The 21,904-nt window shown below is 42.0% G+C and overlaps 1 protein-coding gene, 3 non-coding genes and 1 pseudogene across 5 annotated transcripts; all 5 read right to left on the bottom strand.

Annotated features, from left to right (window-relative positions):
* Nucleotides 1-87: 87 nt before the first annotated feature.
* Nucleotides 88-2,791, bottom strand: LOC103695936 (small ribosomal subunit protein uS3x-like; annotated as a pseudogene). The gene is made up of 4 exons (XR_015974169.1): nt 2,593-2,791; nt 1,329-1,390; nt 1,060-1,191; nt 88-408 (listed from the first exon to the last, which is right to left on the bottom strand). The product of XR_015974169.1 is annotated as a small ribosomal subunit protein uS3x-like (transcript).
* On the bottom strand, nt 1,634-1,795 carry LOC113461150 (small nucleolar RNA snoR143). Its single transcript, XR_003383219.3, has one exon. It is a non-coding gene; the product is annotated as a small nucleolar RNA snoR143 (small nucleolar RNA).
* LOC113461149 (small nucleolar RNA snoR143) lies at nt 2,375-2,538 on the bottom strand. Its single transcript, XR_003383218.3, has one exon. It is a non-coding gene; the product is annotated as a small nucleolar RNA snoR143 (small nucleolar RNA).
* LOC113461151 (small nucleolar RNA snoR143) lies at nt 2,733-2,898 on the bottom strand. The gene has a single exon (XR_003383220.3). It is a non-coding gene; the product is annotated as a small nucleolar RNA snoR143 (small nucleolar RNA).
* A 2,585-nt stretch (nt 2,899-5,483) lies between these two features.
* Nucleotides 5,484-6,743, bottom strand: LOC113461148 (uncharacterized). The gene is made up of 2 exons (XM_089927907.1): nt 6,263-6,743; nt 5,484-6,136 (listed from the first exon to the last, which is right to left on the bottom strand). The coding sequence occupies exons 1-2, from the start codon at nt 6,562-6,564 to the stop codon at nt 5,998-6,000; spliced, it is 441 nt and encodes a 146-aa protein (XP_089784033.1). The 5' UTR covers nt 6,565-6,743; the 3' UTR covers nt 5,484-5,997.
* Nucleotides 6,744-21,904: the final 15,161 nt, after the last annotated feature.

Genomic DNA, 21,904 nt, shown 5'->3' with positions numbered 1-21,904 from the left:
TTTCCTTGTCTCCTCAATGGAGGTCAGCCATCCAGGTTCATCAACAAGATTAAAGAACAAAGAACATGTCTGCAAAAGAAAAAAAAATTGTGAAAAGATCGTTATTGATCACCAAAACTGTATCACCAATACGGCCAATAGAGCTATAATGGAAAAAATCTGCTTAATTAGTCTCTCGGCATGGACTTTCCAGAAGTTCATCACCCTGCAGCAAGTGATGGAATTTCAAAACTCTAGTCTAGGGGCGAATATTATATTTCCTGGGCCAACAGAGGAGGCTGAATCAACTCCTCTTCCTCCTTGGGGGCGTGAATTGTAATTTGCAACAAGATCAGGCAACGTAGTGGGGACCTGCTTCCCCTTGGGATCCCAATCCAGCATGATCTTCACCTTGTTGCCAAGAACTCCCTGCACAGGTTGGATGTTGGAAATCATATCAAATGGATCGCCATGCACTTGAACTGTGGCATCTGATTTCAGTGGTACTTAAAGAAATCGTAGCAAGGACAAGATTGAAAGACAAAGCCTAAGCTCTAATGCACTAAGTTAAATATCTGTTTGATGCTACAATTTAATATATATTAGCATAAACATCAAATGATAACCAACTCAATCTACTCCAGTTTTTAACCACAAGGCAGAGAACAGCTGCCACTACAAATTCTGGGAAAGAGATTCAAAAAAGCAAGAGAGCAGAAAAGGCAAATATTCTCAGTTTTTGGGCATTACATAAATCCATCGACAGGTTTGTTTCCATGTTTAGTTGTTATAGTAAGTTTGTAAAGCTCCATCCTGCCAGACTCTTGACATCATCCTCCCAAAATAAGAAAAGCACACCTAAAAAATTCCATAACAATTAAGCAATTTTGTCCAACCTTCATAGTCATCAGGATTTGAGGAACTTCTAGATTTTGTAGAATGCATTTTCCTCAAAGAAAACCATAAAAGTTCCTCAACAAACCCCCATCAACTAAAAATACATGTGGCTTCCCTGAATTGAAAAACTGATGATCTGCAGAATGTAAGTTGGATATCTATTTAACTACACTGGAAGCTGACCTGTCTCAGAAGGACATGCCTCACAGCACAATCAATGTATTCATTAACTGGTTTACCAGAGGAGATCATGTAACCATCCTTGAACTTCATTCACTTGGCACGTTGTGCCCTGAGCTTTCCGCTCACTACGACCTGGAAATAAGTCGCTCAGCAGCGAGACCAAAAACACAAGACTACTAACAGAAGATATTCGGTGGACAACCTTTTCTGTGAGAAAATCTCATAAAAAAGCACAAACATAGAACAATTCTTGCTATTCAAAGACTTACCTCACAACCTTCAGCACCACTGTCCATGATGAAGCGAATGACTCCATAGCAGGCCCTCGAGGCTTAAAAACGTATGACAAGAACTCATAGAATATAGATATTACACCACAGATGCATCAATGCTTCAATACTTTGAACAGTTTGTACAAGGTCCGCTACTTATGGTCGTGATAGAAAGGCGAAAAAAACCCTCAAGAAAGTGAAAAGAAATGGGTCCACCAGGGGGGAAAAAAAGCAAAGTGTATACAGAACTATATCCCTGTTCTTTGCTTTCTGAGGTAAACAGCACTCATACTGTAACAGAGAAATATGAGATGGAATTAGTAGATGGCATCAAATATCAGTCATCTGTGGATCCATCCCTGCGGTTGTCTGGCCGCTGCCAACTGAATAGCTTTTCATTTACGCATTGTTGCTAAAGGCACCACTATTTAAATACATGTGGCCTTATTATCCAACAAATGCAGTGAGTGAATGTATTCATGAAAGCAAAAGAATGCATGTGGCATAGTTAATGAATCGTGAATGCAGATCGATGCAGGATTAAATTGTAAATGCACACAATAAGAAAGAATGAAAAGAACCTCGTAATCATAACTCCCATAAAGCGGAAATCAGTAAAAGGAGTCTAGCAACCTGAAATGACTGGAAATCGTATTGAGAAATCATCCATGGACTGCAACAGGAAAGACTGCTCAAGAGAACCGCATGCCTAGACTTTATGGATTCAGAAGGTCAGATACCATAAGGTCTTTAGCAAGAGCTAAATGAATCTATTAACTTTTCTCTTGAAATTTGCATGGAGGCCCCTTTCTCTTGTAGCACATCTAAAACAATAGACCTCACCGCTCCCCCCCACCCCCAACACACACACACACAAAAAAGAGAGGAAAAAAAAAGAAAAGAAATAAAGAAGGAAACCTCTCTTGAGTTTTGTCTTTATTACTAAAAATTAAAACATGCTGCATTGTTTGCTATACAAGGCAGTCCATTCAAGTCCACATATTCTAGCAGAGGACAGGCCCAACTCTGTTGACAGGAATAATTGATGTGAGATAGAATCAGTAGACAAATGGTATCCAAACCACTCACCTGTGGATCTATCTCTACGGTTGTCTGGCCGCTGCCGTAAAACAGCTTTTCATGTACGCACCATATCTTGAAATCTCACTAGAAAGATGAGTGAGACCTCATAAATTTTCAGGTGCATGCACATTAGTATTGAAGCACAAAATTTTAAGCGTGTGCATACATACTGACAAACATTCAAGTGAACAAGTAACGGGGAAGTAGTCATGCCTATCCATGATGCATGCGTGCTTTGCATTCATATTCCACATAATACTATGTTGTATTCTTGTGCGGTAGACATTTATACCGATTACAATGAAAGGAAACATAAGTACATATGAGATGGTATCAGTAGACAAACAGAAATTTTTATCAGTCATCTGTGGAACCATCCCTGCAGTTGTCTGGCTGCTGCCGATTGAACGGCTTTTACTCTATGCATTTTTGCTCAGACCCCACAACCAGAACATGAGCGGCCTTGGTCATCCAACAAATGCACGAACATGAGAGAGAAAGGAAGCTGTTCACATACCTTTCCAAGAACTGACAAGTTTAAATCGCAAACCACAGTAGTGGTATAATAATATACTTTGAAATAAGGGGGTCTTTTTAAGAGAGAAAGTGAAAGAAAATAATCTCAATCGGTTAAAACACATGCTTACAATCCAAATATTTATTCGCTATTTCCAATTCTTTCATCCGAAAAAAACCAATCCAATTCAAAAATATATGGCTAAATCCAAGCCCTTACCAAGTATTCAACTTGCTTATCCTTTAGCGGCCCAAAAATTCCACATCAACTAAAAGTTTATTTTTATCATGTCACATGATTCTGAGATTCCCTTCGTGCAAAGATCAAGCATCTAGCCACTTAAATTCTAGGAGATCTTAAAAATCCTATAAGATACAAAAAAACAATTAATTACCCTACTTGGTCTACTGGGACGAACATATAGTGCAACGGAAACAAAACGCATCAATTACGGCTGCTAGAATGCATATAAACAGTGGCCAGTATGGAAGATGCTCGGTAAAACAAATGGAGTGAAAACGAACGATCTAATCTATACCCCGATTAGAGTAAAATTCTTGGAAAAAAAGAGATGGAAGGAGATCTGAAGCAGAAGAGGACGAAGGTTCGGGTCAAAGAGGACTTGCCTTCCTCATCTGGGTCGCCATGGCTGGAGATCAGGGAGGTAGGGCGAGCCCCTCTCTACAGAGCTCGAGCCTGAACCGTAGATTCGCTCGAAGAGGCGGCCGGGAGGTGGAAATGCCCTAAGAGAGCGGTATTTATTGTGGCAGGGACGGCTGCGAGCCTGCGAGAGGCACAGGCGCTAGGGTTGAGATGAGGTGTTTTTAGGCTGGAAATGGGTTGGGTTGGGATCGAGTCTAATTCAACCTCATATCAATCTAAAATTAATTAAAATTTTTAAAAAATCAATTATAATATTATTTTATTTTTTTATTTTTATTTTATGTATAACTAAAACTAATATTATGGAAAGATGAACAAATATTGTCTCAAATTAAATACAAAATAATATTCTAATTCGAAGCAATTTTAATTCCAGCTGGAGTATTAGTGGACGGTTTAACCATATTCTCGCATTCGCTTAGTTTCTTCTTCTGTATGGCATTTCTTGTGGCTTATGCAAATAAATAAATAAATAAATAAATAAATAAATAAATAAAGAGGAGATCAATGCTTGGTGATGATCAAATTCGAACGATGCTTGGTGACGATCAAATTCGATAAGGAGCAAGAAAGAGAGACTAAAGGTGATAGATGGATAGGTATTTACAATGACATTTTTCTCCCGATCTTTTATTCTCTTGCTTGATTTGGTGCAAGTCATTGGCATCTGACTTGGGTGATTCCAATTGGTGAACTGCTCTGATTGAATGGCTTGAATAGGGCTTTTTCCTAAGCCGGATTTTACATGGACCCAAACTATAAAATATGCTGAAAGGTACTGATACGGTGCCATAAAATAAAAGTTAGATATATTATCTCGTTTTTTCTCAGGACAGTCTTATTACTGTGTAGTTAACTATATGTGGATGTTGTTTCATTCATGAAGCTCTTTGAATAGCTTAGTAACAAGTACCATTCATATCTTTGAATAGCTTGGTTACCTCGTTTAATTCAGTAGATGCCTTGGGTTGTACCTATCTTTGTTCTATACAGTGGTGTCAGTGTCTCGCAGCATCTATTTTCTTCTCATCTTTGTTGTGTGGAAAGTGGACAAGGGCCAGTAAGGGTTATCTTTCTTAGCTAGTCTCTGATGCACTGTTTCAGAAATTGTAAGAGAGATATGTCCATTTTGAGGGTCGAGTATGTTGTTTTTGTTGTTTTAATCGATTCATAACATATCTTTGACCCTGGGAACAATTCTACATTTCAACTCTAGACATTGCCACCAAGTTGATACCTGGGACTGCATTCACAGTACCCAACCTACTGCATGTTTCCCAATTAGAAAAGGTTTCAAATATTTGAAAAACCCCTATTGTGCAGCGATTAATCAAGATTAGTTTCAAAATATATCCCTTTCTCCACATAAATATGTGGATTCAAAGTAGCATAATGTTCATTTTAGATCATGAACCTTGATTTCTAAACTCAAGTCCTTAAGATGTGGCTTATTTTTCAAGAAAAAGAAAATATTCTGCATTTATATACACATCAATCACCAATGCTATTTCTATTGATGTGTATGGGTTTTCAGATGAGCTACAATCTTGATTGCTCTCTTGGTTGTTTAGAATGGCAGAGGGAAGAAACTTAGCACAAACATTACCATCAGATATGCAGGCAATTCTTCGGCTCCGTGAGAATCTTGAGAAGGAAGTGCGGCCGCTCAAACTCAAGTTGTGTTTCATGAACAGGTAAGCCCAATGACATTAGATCACATCTATATCTAGCAACCATTTGGAAATTACCTCCATGAAAAGGGTGGATGCATAAGGTTCAAGCAGTTGATGGAATATAGCAACAAAAAAATGAATCGAACTTATGGTGTTGCCCTCGAAATTCTAATGAAAAGCTCGGGAAGGATTCCGGTAACCACGTTACCCATAAAACCGAAACCATGATCAAAGCTTTATTCCATCCATTTGGGTTGGCTTTATGAATCCTCATTCACCAAGTATTTCTATTTAGAGCTGATGTCAGGCACATAAGAAATACTATCATGCACATCTGAAACTTCTTTGAGTTCTTATCATGATGTATATCACTAATTCCTCTGGCCTAGTCACATGCACACAAGATATAAAAGCTGAAAGAATTTTGCTAAGCAAACAAGCAGAGGGCAAAACTAATTTCAGTTCTAGGATTTAGACCGAACCGATCCTCATCAAACTAATTCTTTTTTTCTTCTCAGTATCAAAACGTCAAACAAGTAAACTGTAGTTGATTCAATCAAAAACATCATCATGGAATGCTACTTAGAGAGAGAAAGAGAAGGGATGAGAAAGAAACATAGGAATCAAATCGGCTGCTTCTTCCTTGGAGAAGTCTTTCTCGGCTTCGCGCAATCGGCCTCCTTCCTCTTCCTCCTCTCCACATTTCCTTTCCCAGTGATAGTAGGGCTCCTCACCGAGTTCCACTTCCTCCATGCCCGGCTTCCGGCTGGGTCCTCGATGCAACCCCTTCCCCCGCCTCACTATGCTTCCCCATCTGCTGCTGTTCCATGATCCTATCAAACTCATCTCCGAGCCTCCCCACCCTCTTCCTCTTCTAAGTGGACCCAGTTGACGGTGACAAAACGATGCTGACATCCTTTGCCTTCTTCTGCACCTCCTCCTCCTCGGACTCGGATTTGGAGGAGTCAGAACGGAGCGAGGCCAGAGACTAGGGCTTATGGCCGGAGAGCCTTGCCTTGGTCGCTGGGTTTCGGTCGAGGGAAGGGGAATTTTTGTGCATTCTATCTTGCTGGGCGCGGGGATTCTTGATGGAGTCCTTAGGCCGGCCCTGGAGGTGGTGGCGCTTAAGGTTGAGGACGCCCATGGACCAGTGGGCCTCGTTCGTCCACGAAAGCAGCGGATCCATGACGTGCACCGATGGGTCGACGCGGTCCTCGTTCAGCTTCACGTCGATGTAGAAGCGCGGCTGCAGGAGGCTGCTCCCGTAGAACCTGCCAGGCCCCAAAGCCGCCACCATCTCTGCGAAGATTAAAGAGGGAGAATAGGAGAAAAGTGGTGAGAGACGGTGGGGCGATGGGGCACTTTTTACTGATGGGAAGTTAGGGAATGGCGGGAAGGTTCGGCGTCAGAAGGTCGGGATCACATTTCATAGCGGCAAACGGCTGCCAGTTATCCGACACGTTGATTTTTGAAGCCGAGTTGTGGGCTGCTTGAACGGAATTTTGATATGCATCACAGTTGCTGTAGGTTAGTCCAATTATTTTGGAGGACGATTCGACAACAATGATCTAATGGATTCAGGGGGTTCGAGGGACGAGAGCACGGACCACCTCTTGATCCGAGACATAGAAATGATGACGAGGGATGGAGTGGCCTTTCAGGCCAAGCATATATTTACAAAGACCAACAGAGCGGTCGACTGGATAGCTGCCTACGTGGCTCACCACTCAAAGTACATCCTGTGGTCAGGAGAGGGGAAGCTATCACGGGCACTCCGCGAGCTTGTATTTTTTGATTTTATTGAGTGCATTCGTACACGCATTGTATGAAGAACCTGCCAAAGCAAAAAAAAAAAAGCGAAAAGAGATTAATTACCAAAAAAAAAAAGCGGCAAGAGATTCGATACGAGGCGATTCGAAAACCAAATGATGTGTGCGGACGGAGGCGGGGGAGAAAGATTCCCTCTTCCGTCAAACACCGAGTTTCACTTTGGTTATTAGCCCAAGCCATATAGAGCACTAACAATTTTATATATCAGGATTTAACTCAAAAAATCAGGGTGGAGCAGTTGATATTATGTGATCTTCATTAAGGCCATCACATATTATTGGTTTATTTTTGTGAACTCGTTCCCCTATTGAATCTTTGAGGAAAAGAAAAGTGCTTGTGAGGGAGAGAGATGAATTCAAAACCTAATTTATCCATTGAGACAGAAGGAATCTCTAATCAAGTTCAGGACTTTTAATTATGGTTTCTGATGGAGAAAATATTGGGCATCTCAACCTCGGACCAGACCGACCTCTCCGACCTTGATATAAATTGAGGTGGACAACTTTGGACCTAGTCGAGGAGCCATCAGACACCTGCCAACAAAGATAGATAGTATCTCAGACTGGACGACTTCAGCCTTGGCTGAAGAGCTGACTAGCTTAGGAGCCAATTGATATGTGCCGGCAACAACTGACAGTTCTGGCAGCCCACGATTGTGGTAGCACTACAGTCGGCATGCAGTCAGGGTCGTATGCTACCCATGTCGTAGATATACACTTGGCTACTAGTGCACGTTACATCAACCCAGGTAAACAACAAAATTAGACTCTAGTATATAAAGGAGTACTTCAAGGGACCTGAGGTATGTGATATCATACATAGAGCACTCAACTCTGCTAAAATCTCTTTCTTTCATACTATTGCTTCTCTATCCTAACTAAAGCATCGAAGGCTCTCCAACCAGAAACTCTCTAGCAAGTGGACTTCTTATAGAGCACTCCTGAAGAAGACCAGCCATCCCCACCTTAGCCAACTTGTTCAGCTCGATTTCTGGCGACCTCAAGGTCATCCGAGCTGCGCTCCGACCTCGGTCCGAATTTAGCGGCAACTGATTGGCACTAGAGGAAGGGTCACCCCCTAGCTACATTAATATTAATTGGAGGAAGATATAGTCAGCATGAGGTTGCGAGGAGCATACGGTGCATCTCATGCCTTGCAATGCCATACTCCAGCCTCATCAGAATCTCTGTAGAGCCCCTACACCTGTGGATAATGAATAATTCAACCTGCAATACAACTGGTGCAGGCTCTGATTGTGATGATTCAGGGCTTGCAACAATAGGTTGCACAACCAAAATCAGTTCACACTAGCCACCACTTTCAACGACCAGCGCATCATATGCACTTGGTTAGTCATCACTCGTGATGCCAAGACTCGAAGCAGTTTTGCCAGAGTCAACACTCCCAACAAAGTGGACTTGGTTAGGATGGAAAACAACGCACCCCAAGCCCCCATTCGGATAAGGCCTCAGCTCCGAGCCTCTCATCTCGCCCTACAAAGCCTCTGCCTCGGTGGGATGCCGAACTCGATAGAAAGATCAAGAAAATGAGCTGACAAATTCAGGCCTTGACAGGATAGGCGTCAAGGACGAGCAATGACCTCAGTTTCTCTTTGGAACCCTCCTTCTTTTGGCAGATCATGAAGGAACCGATCCCATCTCAGTTTAAGATGCCTCATGTAGAGCCGTACAATGGCACCTCAGATCCTTTTGACCATCTAGAGAGCTTCAAAGCTCTCATAATGCTAGATGGGGCCACCGACGCCATGCTTTGCAAGGCCTTCCTGACAACCCTTTGCTAGGCGGCGTGGTTCTAATTCTTAGAAATTTGGTCAGGATCCATGCACTCCTTCGAGCAACTCAGGTGCCTTTTCGCTTCGCACTTCGTCTCTAGCCGAGGACAATGCCATGGCTTCGACGCATTGCTCAACATCAAGCAGCGGAGAAAGTTATGGCCTTCCATCGCAAGTTCGCTAATGGGAGACCTTCCAAAGGAGGCAAAAGGAGGCAAGAAAAGCGAGTGCATCGAGGAGTGCTTCACCTCGGTACGAAAAGAGCTCATGATGGCCCAAGAGCCCTCCTCGAAAGTTTGAGGGGTATACTCCCTCTATTGCCCCAAAAACTCAGATCCTCATGGAGATTGAAGGCTGAAGCTTCCTACGCCCTTAGTTTTGGATGAGGGCTCCATCAACCAATAGAGACAAGAAGAAATACTCCCTCTTCCACTGAGATCATGACCATAATACTGAGGAGTGCCTCTAGCTCAAGGATGAGATCATGGCACTCATCTGATGAGGACGACTGGACTGATATTTTCATACATGATGTGACTGAGAAGTGCCTGCCTCAGCCTTTGATCCGCTACCCCAAGAGCTGATCAACAATCGTCCGACCGCTAGAGTCATCAACATGATTGCTGGCGGTCCTAATAAGGTCCCAAACACCTCAGGTAGCCGAGCTCCTCAAGTGACCAAAGCTGCCCCAAGGAAATAGCGCATGGGAGATGTCATCTCCTTCTCTGAGGCCGACCTAGGAGGAGTACAGACTCTTCATGATGACGCTATAGTTATTTCTCTTACTATCGCAAAATACGATATAAAGAGAATATTTGTTGATAATGGAAGTTCGACCAACGTATTATTCTACGATGCTTTCCAGAGAATGAGACTTCCTGTCGAACCACTCGAGAAAGTCAACACACCCCTAGTCAGCTTCTCAGGAGACTCGGTTCCTATGGAGGGCATGATCAATTTGTCGGTCACCATGGGACAAGAGCCCAAAAGTAATACTTTGTGGCTAGACTTTCTAGTAGTTTGAGTTCTCTTGGCCTACAATACAATTTTGGGCTGATCTGGTCTGAATGCTTTATAGTTGTGGTATCTACCTACCACCTACACGTGTGATTCCCTACAAGGAGCAGAGTGGAAAAAATCCGAGGTGACCAGACGATAGCTCGTCAATACTACATGGCCACCCTCAAGAAAAAGAAACTGGTAGGAACTCTACGGATAGAAGGACTGGACACAAGGGACGGATTGAAAAGCAGCAAGAAGAACTGGCCGAAGAGTTGGTGCAGGTCCCCTTAAGGAGGATGAGCCTGACCGAACTGTTCAGATCGGCTCCAACTTTAGTGAAGAAAACTGAGCCGAAGTAATCAACTTTCTCCACACCAATGCGAATGTCTTTACCTAGTCGGCCACTGACATACTGGGTATAGTCTCCATGGTTCATAGGCTCAACGTGGATCCGACTCATCGACCTGTGTGGTAGAAGAAGAGAAACTTTACCATAAAAAAATAACAAGTCATCAACCAAGAAGTTGACAAACTCTTGGATGCCAACTTTGTTCGTGAGGTGAACTATCCTGATTGGTTGGCCAATGCTGTACTCATAAAAAAAAGCTAACAAAAAATGGCGAGATTCCATCGACTACACCGGCCTAAATAAGGCTTGCTTGAAAGACAGCTTTCCACTCCCAAGGATTGATCAGCTCGTAGATGCAACTTCAGGACATCAGTTACTGACATTCATAGATGCATTCGTTGGGGACAACCCGATCCAAATGGTGCCCGAAGATGAGGAGAAAATAGCCTTTCTCACTAGCAGGAACCTCTACTGCTACAACGTAATACCCTTTGGCTTAAAGAATGTAGAGGCAACTTGCTAACATTTCATCAATAAGATCTTCAAGGAGTAGATCGGCTGAAATATGGAGATGTATGTGGATGACATGCTCATGAAGAGTGGAGTAGCAGAGCAGCACATAGCCGACCTAAAGGAAAATTTTATGACCCTCAGAAGGTACCAAATGAAGCCCAATCAAACGAAGTGCACCTTTAGAGTCACTTCAAAACAATTCTTGGGGTTATAGTGACATAGTCAGGCATTAAGGCAAATCTGAAGAAGGTCCGAGCAGTGCGGGACATGCAACTCCCAAAGACCATAAAAAAAAGTTCAACGTCTGACTAATCAGGTCGCCGCACTAGCAAGGTTTGCCACCAGATCAATGGAGTGTTGCCTCTTGTTCTTCAAGGCCTTGAAGCATCCGAAGAATTCCAATGGACCGAGGAGTGTCAAGAGGCCTTCGACCAACTAAAGGAATAGCTCAACTTGTCGCCTCTCCTCACCAAGCCATAAGTCGGAGAAATGATTTACTTGTATTTATTCATTTCTCCTTCTATTGTGATTTTAGTCCTGGTGTGAGAAGAAGAAAGATGCCAGAAACCAATCTATTACACAAGTCGGACTCTATAAGACGTCGTGACTAGATATTCTGAGTTGGAAAAGGCAGACTACACCCTTATCATGTCAGCTCAGAAGGTCCGACTATATTTTCAGGCCCATTCAGTCACTATCCTGACCGACCAGCCAGTGAAGCAGATCATAAAAAAAGCCAGAAAATATAGATCAACTAGCGAAGTGGGCAGTAGAGCTCAGAGAATTCGACCTGGAGTACCGACCATAGCCATCCATCAAGGCACAAGTGTTGGCAGACTTTTTGGTGGAATGCACCATCCTTATGAAGATCTCATCGAGCTCCCCAAAATAAAGACCATGAAGCAGCCATGGATCCTGCACGTAGACGGGACATCAGGCCTGGGGGCAGTAGGGCTAGGCTCATACGTATCGGCCTAAATTGAGTAATCATGGAGTACGCTCTGCGATTCGAGTTCTTAACCTCAAATAACGAGACTGAATATGAAGTGCTCATCACCAAGCTTAAGCTTTTCAAGAAACTTAGGGTCCAATAGCTGAAGGTCTTTAGCGACTCACAATTGGTTGTTGGCAATGTTCGAAGAGAATTCGAAGCTCGGGGGCCATCAATGATCAAATATCTACAAAAGAAAAAGAACATCAATTTGCCCTTTCATAGCTTCGACATACAACAGATCTGCCAGACAAAGAATGCAAGGGCCAACCTGCTGTCAAAACTGGCCATCTTGGAGACCGCCAACCTGACCAAAGCTACATACCTAGAATTCTTGAAGACGTTGAGCATCAATGAGCCTCAGGTCGTGATGAACACTGTTGGTGAACTGAGCTAGATAGATCCCTTCGTCGACTTCTTGAAGGATGGAAAATTGCTTGTGGACTAGGTTGGAGACCGCCACATAAAGCAGCAATCCTCCCACTATGCTCTCCTCGATGACAAGTTATATTGAAAATCATTTTCATTGCCGCTCCTCAAATGCCTTCGTCCGACCGAGGTAGATTATGCACTTTGGAAGTGCATAAGAACATTTGTGGCAATCACCGGGGGGGGGGCAGATCCTTAGCCTACAAGATCCTGCGGTGAGGATACTACTGGTCGACCCTGCAAAAGGATGCAGCCAACCTCTTCAAGAGATGCGACCAATATTAACGCCATGCAAGCATTTAACGACGACCAGTTGTGCCGTTGACACTGATTGGTTCCCCTTAGCCATTTGCATAGTGGAGAATCGACATCCTTGAATCTTTTCGATGGCAATCGGGCAGCACCAGTTTCTCTTTGTGGCAGTGGACTACTTCACCAAATAGGTAGAAGCCGAGCTAGTGCTTGGATTATCGACGCAAAAGCTCGAGACTTTTTCTAGAAGGCCATAACTTGCAGATTCAGACTCCTTCAGGTGATCATCATTGATAACGAGCGTCAGTTCGATAATGTCCGATTCAAAAAATTCTACACCGAGCTCGGAATTGACCACCGGTTCACTTCGGCGGTGCACCCCCAGTCCGACAGGGAGGCCAAGGAGACCAACCGAACAATCCTGTAGGGACTGAAGACAAGACTGGACCGAGCAAAGGGACTGTGGGCCGAAGAGCTCTACAATATCTTGTGGTTGTAACGAACCACATCTTGAATCTCCACCGAGGAGACGCCCTTCAACCTTGCTTTTGGAATGGAGGCAGTGATCCCACTAGAGATCGGGCTTCTGTCATATCGGGTGGAAAGTGAAAGTGAATCCTAGGTTCTTCGGTGTTTAGCATGCTGAATTTTTTTTTTTTTAAAAACCATGGCTGAACCTGATCGGGTTGCCTACGTACCCCTTCATAAGGGGGATCAAGCCATACGTAGTTCTTTTTAAGTTTTAAAACACAGCGGAAAAACCGAATCAAACAATTTAATTCATGCATGCTTACAAGATCAAATCTAGAAATCAGCACCTTAAGAACATATAGGATTATGCCGGAATCGTTTAAACAATTATACTAAAACTTTTATGCATGATTAACTATCAGATCTGAAACTTAAGAACTCTATTCCAATTAATCTCCGAATATCCATCGAATGGATTCTGGAGATATCTCCGTGAGGAGCCCCAAAAGAGGGTAAAACCTCGGAGAATTGGACCTAGACCTTGACACCATAATAAATGATTAATGCTAGATTAATACCTTTTATGATGGATGAAAGTTGTGAATCTGATTCTTGACTTCGCAGCCACGCACACGAATGGCCTCTACGAGAAGTACACGCGAAGTCCTGAAGGATCTTCTTCCGCAACAGTGCTAGCAGCTGCAGAACACTTGAAAGCTGAAATCTGCCCGCCGGGATTCAATCAACTCTTGATCAATCGTCTTGAAGCAGATAGAGATGAGGTTTGTAAGAAAAGTAGAGGACTCAGATCTGATCTTGAATCTTCTAGATATTCACCCTAAAAACCCTATCTAAAATGGAGAAGAAGAGGAGGAGGAGGCGGGTGAGGAAGAAGGCTGCAATGGATGTGTTTTTGGTGCCCATGTTTGACCCCTTTTAATGGCCTCCGAATTTTCATTCAAAATTCAAAATTTATTTTCAGAAAACCTCTTTTAGTTGGCACATGCAAAGGAATAGGAACAACCCAAATCAGATCTCAACCAAATCTGATTTAAATTCAAATTTTAAACACATGTGCAAGAGGGAAGGAATTTGAAATCCATGCGGCAAGGTAAAACACTTCATAATTTCAAAATCACCTCTTGAAATTTGAATTTAATCCATTCAAAAACTCAGACGCCACCTTGGCTGATGGTTTGAGTAATTAAAATCATTTAACACATTGCTTAATGTTTGAATTTAAATTCAAATAACAAACAATGTCGCCATGTGTCAAGCAATGGGTCCATGTGCCATGCAATAATTTTGGTTTATTTAAAATTCATGAAATCCAATTCCATGTCACCAATAATTGCCACATCATCTGAGCCTAATCCCCTTGGGTTGCACCTAATCAAATTTGGTCAAACCCGAATTAAAACAAAGCAATTTGGTTGAACCCAATCTAATCAGGTCAGACCCTGATTGAGCTCAAATTGAATCCAATTCAATTTTGGCTCATGCAAACTCAATCAAATTGAATTATTACTTTGTGTTGGACCTAATTCAATTAGGTCAATCCCCAATTAAGAACAAATTAATTTAAAATTAATTTGATCAGCTTAAGTCCTTTTTGGTTCTGACCTAATCCAATCAGGTCAAAACCCTGATTGAGCCCAAACTTGAATCCAATTCAATTTGGCTCATCCTTAGCACAATTACTCAATCAAATTGAGTTTATTAGTAATTTAATTACTAATTAATCCTTCAATAATTACTTTAATTATTTTATAAGATAATTTGCCAATCAAATTGACCAAATTACCCCTGAATGATTCTTAATCATTCATCAGCTTTCTTGATCAATCAGGAATCTTCTATGCGTGTGACCTCATAGGTTCGAACCTAAGCCGGTAGTATAGGAACAATTTTCTACACTAATCGATGTGACCATCTAGCAATGGTACCCGACGTCCGGATAGGTCGAATATATGCGAAGCAAATATTCTGGAACCCTGAACTATGGTTACTGTATAATTCAATCCCTTTGACTCCTAATGCCAGGATGACTTAGAGCTCACTGTCAACCCTATAATTAGTACATCCATTATGTGATTAACTTTAGATATCCCGTGACTCCTCACTGGGATTACCCTGGCCAAGGTTTTGCTAAATTAATCACAAGACATTATCTCCTGTTTTCAGGAGGGGTCAATTCCATCTTGACTCACAACTGACTACGCAAGTACTTGACTGCACCCAGTGACCTTCCGTCACTGAATTAGAAATTCAGGTAGTCCGGTACCAAAGTACAGTGAGTTGCTTGCTAGTCACAGGTTGCGGTCTCAGGTCAGAGGGCCAAACTTATACCCATATCCACTCGGAACATCTCTCGACAGTAGAGCGTTCCGGAATTGGTCACGTTTAGTGAAATGTACTTCTACACTTCACTTGTGTGGCATACCAGTGTCTCCACACTCCTTGGTTAAGAGGACAACCAACGTATATGTCACACAACGACCTAATCTCGATAATGTTGTCGTCCTAGTAACAACATATCATTTCGTCGCAAACAAGTTTAAGGACTCAAAGATAAATTCTCCTTTATCATAACATAAGTCCTAAGGACTTCATCATATAAGAGTTCATTTGAAGATGAAATGATGAATAATGCCAAATAACACTTTATTAATTTGTCAATTCATTTACAAAATTCAATCATCAATATGCTGACGATTGACATTTAGGATACAAATTCCAACAACTCCCACTTAGCCTAATGCCAATCGGCACAGTATCTAATACCCATCTTCGACTTGTGTTCGTCGAACTCTTTGATGTCGAGGACTTTGGTAAATGGGTCAGCCAGATTTTCTTTTGTGTCAATCTTCTGAAGATCAATATCACCTCGATCGATGATCTCTCGAACTAGGTGGTAGCGACGTAGAATATGCTTGGTCCGCTGATGTGCTTTGGGTTCTCTTGCTTGAGCTATGGCCCCAGTATTGTCACAAAATACAGGCACTGGACCATCAATGGAGGGTGTCACTCCAAGCTCGGTGATAAACTTCCAGAACCATACAGCTTCCTTGGCGGCATCAGATGCTGCGATATATTCTGCTTCACATGTAGAATCTGCCACTGTATGCTGCTTGGAACTCTTCCAGCAGATGGCCCCACCCTTAAGAGTGAAGATATATCCTGACACGCTCTTGCTATCATCTTGATCTGACTGAAAACTTGAATCAGTATATTCCTCAAGTTTTAAGTCAGAATCACCATAGACAAGCCACTGATCTTTAGTATTTCTCAAATACTTAAGGATGGTTTTTACAACCTTCCAGTGGTTGCTACCTGGATCAGACTGGTATCTGCTCACTACTCCTAGTGAGTATGCCACGTCTGGTCTAGTACATGTCATGGCATACATTATAGATCCCACTGCCGAAGCATTTGGAATTCTATCCATACTCTCTCTTTCTTGAGGGGTTGTCGGACAATCCCTTTTAGAGAGGTTAATTCCATGGCCCATCGGAAGATAGCCTTTCTTGGAATTAATCATACTGAACCTCTTCAGTATAGTATCAATGTATGTGGATTGGGATAATCCAAGCAATCTTCTAGATCTATCTCTATAGATCTTCATCCCTAGGATGTAAGATGCTTCTCCCAAATCCTTCATGGTAAATTGAGATGATAGCCAAACCTTTATTCCTTGTAATGCAGGAATGTCATTCCCGATTAAAAGAATGTCATCCACATACAAAATAAGGAATATAATAACTGAACCATTTGCCCATTTATAAATGCAAGGTTCCTCTTCATTCTTAATGAAGCCATATGTTTTGATTACCTTATCAAAACGTATATTCCAACTCCGTGAAGCTTGCTTTAATCCATAAATGGATTTTTGAAGCTTGCACACTTTAGACTCATCTGCAGATGTAAAACCTTCAGGTTGTATCATATACACTTTCTCTTCTAAATCTCCATTTAGAAATGCAGTCTTTACATCCATTTGCCAGATTTCATAGTCTAAATGTGCTGCTATCGCAAGCACAATCCGAATGGACTTGAGCATTGCCACAGGAGAAAACGTCTCGTCATAGTCAATACCATAACGTTGACGATAACCCTTGGCAACCAAACGGGCTTTATAGGTCTCTACCTTTCCGTCTGCGCCCCGTTTCCTTTTGAATATCCACTTACACCCTATGGATTTAATTCCTTCGGGTGGGTCAACTAATGTCCAAACATCATTGACCTTCATGGATTCCATTTCGGATTGCATGGCTCCAAGCCATTTATCAGAGTCATACCTCTACATTGCATCCATATATGTGATCAGATCCTCATCGTTTTCATCAAGTTCGATAGGATCCCCATCTCGGACCAAGAAACCGTAGTATCTGTCCGGCTGACGTGGTACTCTACCCGATCGCCTTAATGGTGCATCTAATATGGGTTCTGGATCTGATCTAATCAAATCCGACTCAACTGGTTCAGTAGATGGTGTCGGATCTTCTACATGTTGAACTTCTCTAAGCTCAACATTAGAGCTATTTGTTCCTTCACCAAGGAATTCCTTTTCTAAGAAAATTGCTCTATTGCTTACGAACAACTTTTGTTCTTCAGCAAAGTAGAAGTAATATCCTTTAGTTTCTTTAGGGTAACCAACAAAGAAACATTTGTCAGACTTGGGTTCAAGTTTGTCTGTCTTCAAACATTTGACGTACGCCGGACACCCCCAAATCCTAAGGTGAGAGAGCATCGGCTTACGTCCAGTCCACATCTCATGTGGTGTTTTATTTACAGACTTACTTGGAACCTTATTTAGAATATAGCAGGCTGACTCAAGAGCATATCCCCAAAAGGATATGGACAGATTAGCAAACCCCATCATGGATCGAACCATGTCTAACAGAGTTCGATTTCTCCTTTCTGACACACCATTATATTGTGGTGTACCAGGAGGAGTCCATTGGGAGAGAATCCCATTTTCTTCTAGATATGTCAAAAATTCACTGGAGAGGTATTCACCTCCTCGATCTGATCGAAGAGTTTTAATACTCTTTCTAGTTTGTTTTTCTACTTCATTACGATATAATTTGAACATTTCAAATGATTCAGATTTATGTCTCATTAAATAGACATAACCATACCTAGAAAGGTCGTCTGTAAACGTAATGAAATATGAATACCCACCTCTAGCATCTGTGCTCATTGGCCCACATACATCAGAATGTACAAGGGTCAATAAATCACTGGCTCGTTCACCTTTTTCGGTAAAAGGTGATTTGGTCATTTTACCAAGAAGACATGATTCACAGATTGTCAATGATTCACAATCATTAACATCAAGAATTCCCTCTTTACTTAACCTGTTCATCCTATTCTTGTTAATATGACCTAGCCTATGATGCCAAAGGTAGACATCCGTGACATTATCTATTCTAGGGCGCTTATTGGATTTATACATTACATGAACAGGCTGTGACAAAATGTAAATGCCATTACTCAGAATTCCATTCATTACAACAACACCATTCCAAATGACATTGCAATAATCCTTTTTTATTGATATTTCATAACCATTTTTGGCCAAAAGGCCTACAGAAATGATATTCAATAGAAAACTTGGACAATAGTGACAATCACTAAGGACATTTACATGAGAGCTGAATTCAAGTTTAAGAATTCCTAAAGCTAGAACTGGAACTGGTCTTCCATCTCCAACATTCAGGAACCTTTCTCCTTCTTCAAACCTCTTACTGACTTGTAGCCCCTGCAACGAATTGCAAATATTAAAAGGACTACCGGTATCCAATACCCAGGTCGAATTATCACAAATAGAAAAATTGCAAGGTGTTATCATATAAGTATCTTGATTGGCAACTGATTGCCCACTTTTCTTAGGCCGGTTCGGATCGAGGGATGCAATGTAAAGAGGACAGTTCCTCTTCCAATGTCCTTGCTTCTTGCAGAAGAAGCACTCCGCCTTGCTCTGATCAGCCTTTTTATTCTTTTTCTGACTAGGCTGAGCATGGTGCACCTGTTTTTTTTGGATTTTATTTTTCTTTTTCCATTTCTTAAAGGAGCGACCCTTGGATGAACCTCCCACTAAATTCACCGTCTTCTTAAGAAGTTGGTGATCATTCTCAAACGTCTGTAGTAACCCCAACAATTGGTGATAATTCACTATAGGTTTCGTCATACGAAAATGAGTGAGAAAAGGACGGTATGATCCAGGCAATGAGTTTAGTATGGCATCCTTCCCCAATTGATCATGAAGGGGAAAGCCAAGAGAGCTTAGACGCTCGATCAACTCAATCATGTACAGTACATGATCAGTTACCGAGGTCCCATCTTTCATTCGGGCGCTGAAGATGGCACAACTAGTTTTGTGCCTCTCAACGTCGTCAGGAACCCCGAATGATTCATTCAACACTTGAATGATATCTTCCGGCTGCGTATTCTCAAAATGCCTACTAAACTCATCACTCATTGCTGCCAACATGATGTATCGAACAGTGATCCGGTCACTGAGCCACTTCTGATAAGTGTCTCTGGCCGATCTTGATGCATTAGCAGCGGGCTGCTCAGGTGCTTGATCCGTTATCACATAAAGGATCCTCTCATGCTCTAGCACTATTTTCAGTTTCCTATGCCAATTATTGAAATTTGGACCAGTCAACTTGTCATTGTCCAACAATGAGCGAAGTGATAAATTAGTGGCCATTTCTGCATAAAAAGAAAATTTGGCTATTAGTATATGAATTAACTAAACACAGTAGACTTGGACTTTAGTCTAAAGATATTCCCACTATTTTATACAAATTGGTAGCCTCTACCTCTAATTCGAAAAATTACTCCTAATTCTTTAGTGGGCACTAGAACCCAATAGATCCCATATAGGCCCGAGTGTGGCTCGGCCAACCCATATGCACCTATTGGTAGGTTCTTAACCAATTGCTTCACCAAGCAACTTCTAGTGATGATTTTGCCCTAGGTTTTCCGGCAGGCGTGTGGCGCCTCCACCGAATACCCTAGTCAGGTCCAACCATTAAATGATAGGGTTAAGTCTAATCAACTAATAGACGACCAAGCCCGAGTGTGGCTCGGCTCACCTGACCGCCTATTGAAGGTACACTTAACTCATCATATATTGAATGACAATTCCAATGCTTGATAAGTACCAGGCGTGTGGCGCCTCCAATAATTATCAAAACATTGGACCCATTATCACCCAACTTAATGGGAGGCTATGACCTAGTTATCTCCATAACCATTTCATTTTAAGGACCTAATAATTTTAGAGGATTTCTGTTGCCCAAGGTGACAAGCCAAGAGGGGGGGGGGGGTGAATTGGTTACTTTTAAATTTTGGTGTTTTAAAAGTTTTCTTAATTAAGTGCGGTGGATGCTTTCTTAAATTATTTGAATGAGTTAAACTAGAACAAAGATGGAAGATAATGCAAGAATAAATGTAAGCACATGCACAACACAAACACAACAATATATAGTGGTTCGGTGCTCTCCTTAGCACCTACGTCCACTCTCCAAGCGACCCCTTGGGAATTCACTATAATCTCGCGGATTACAGTTGGATTGTTTTCCGGGCTCACAATCCAAAAACCTTTGTTGGTTTTACGGGCTCACCAACGAACCTATACACTTTGGTTTTCCGGGTTCACCAAAAACCTTTGTTGGTTTTGCGGGCTCACCAACGAACCTTTACACTTTGGTTTTCCGGGTTCACCAAAAACCTTTGTTGGTTTTGCGGGCTCACCAACGAACCTTTGCACTTTGGTTTTCCGGGTTCACCAAAAACCTTTGTTGGTTTTGCGGGCTTACCAACGAACCTTTACAAAGTGTTTAACAAATGAAAAGAAAAGATTCAAACTCCTAAATGAGCATATGAAACAATATAAACTACAAAGAAGAGTTAGAAAGTATTTATCGCTTTGAAGTGGCTTTGCTCTTCTTTGTCAAGGATGCTTCACTCTTCAAGGGAGGATGGAGCTCTTGATGCCTCTTTGAATCTGCTCAATCCCTTTCTTTGATTCTTGAATGAAGCACTTGGATGAAGCTTGCCTTGCTAGGGTTCTCTCTTGAATGCACTTAATGTATTTTCCCAAAAGCTTGCTTCCTCTAATGAATACTCCCTCTTAAATATTTCTCCAACCTCCAAATAGTCCTTTCTGACCGTTGGATTGAAGAAACTAGCCGTTTATAGCCGTTGGGAGTCCAAAAAGCATTTCTGCACAACTAGCCGTTATGTTCAGCCCGTGTTTGGGTCGGCTCAACCTGTCCTTGGGTCGACCCAACCTTCACTTGGGTCGACTCAAACATTCCTTGGGTCGACCCTCTCAGAAAACACAGAAACTTGAAATTCAGCCTTCCTTCCCTTGGGTCGACCCAACCTTTCTTTGGGTCGACTCAACCTTGGGTCAGCTCAAACTTTTCTTGGGTCGACTCAACCTTGGGTCAGCTCAAACTTTTCTTGGGTCGACCCAACTTTCAGAAAATTCAGAATCTTGAATTTCAGCCTTTCTTCATTTGGGTCGACTCAACCTTTCTTTGGGTCGACTCAAGGCTTACTTGGGTCGACTCAACTTCTTCTTGGGTCGACCCTCTCAGTAAATCCAGAGAACCATTTTCTGAGTTGTTTGAGGATCTTGATGTTTGGGTCGACTCATGTTTTCCTTGGGTCGACCCAACTCACTGTTCATCTGTGCCATTTTTGCAGAAGTGTGCCAAATGATTTCTTGATGTGCCGGGGTCGACCTAATCATCCTTTGGGTCGACTCAATCCACACTTTGCTGCATCTCAAGGTTAGATTCATTCAAATGAACAAAGACATGTCTCTATATCAATTCATACAAATATACTGAGAGTAATGAACTTATAAATGAAGTATCAATTTAACTTATAGCATACTCTAGATAATTGCTTGTTAATCATCAAAATAACACTATCATCCTCAATCTCCCCCTTTTTGATGATTACAAAATAAAGAGTATAAGCCT

The sequence above is a fragment of the Phoenix dactylifera genome, chromosome 16 (assembly GCF_051530095.1).
Source record: "Phoenix dactylifera cultivar Ajwa chromosome 16, Ajwa_hap1_PhDact_Kaust_v1.1, whole genome shotgun sequence".
NCBI classification, from domain to species: Eukaryota; Viridiplantae; Streptophyta; class Magnoliopsida; order Arecales; family Arecaceae; genus Phoenix; species Phoenix dactylifera.
The sequence above is the reverse complement of the archived record's forward strand: the minus strand, read 5'-3'. Positions and strand labels throughout refer to the sequence as shown.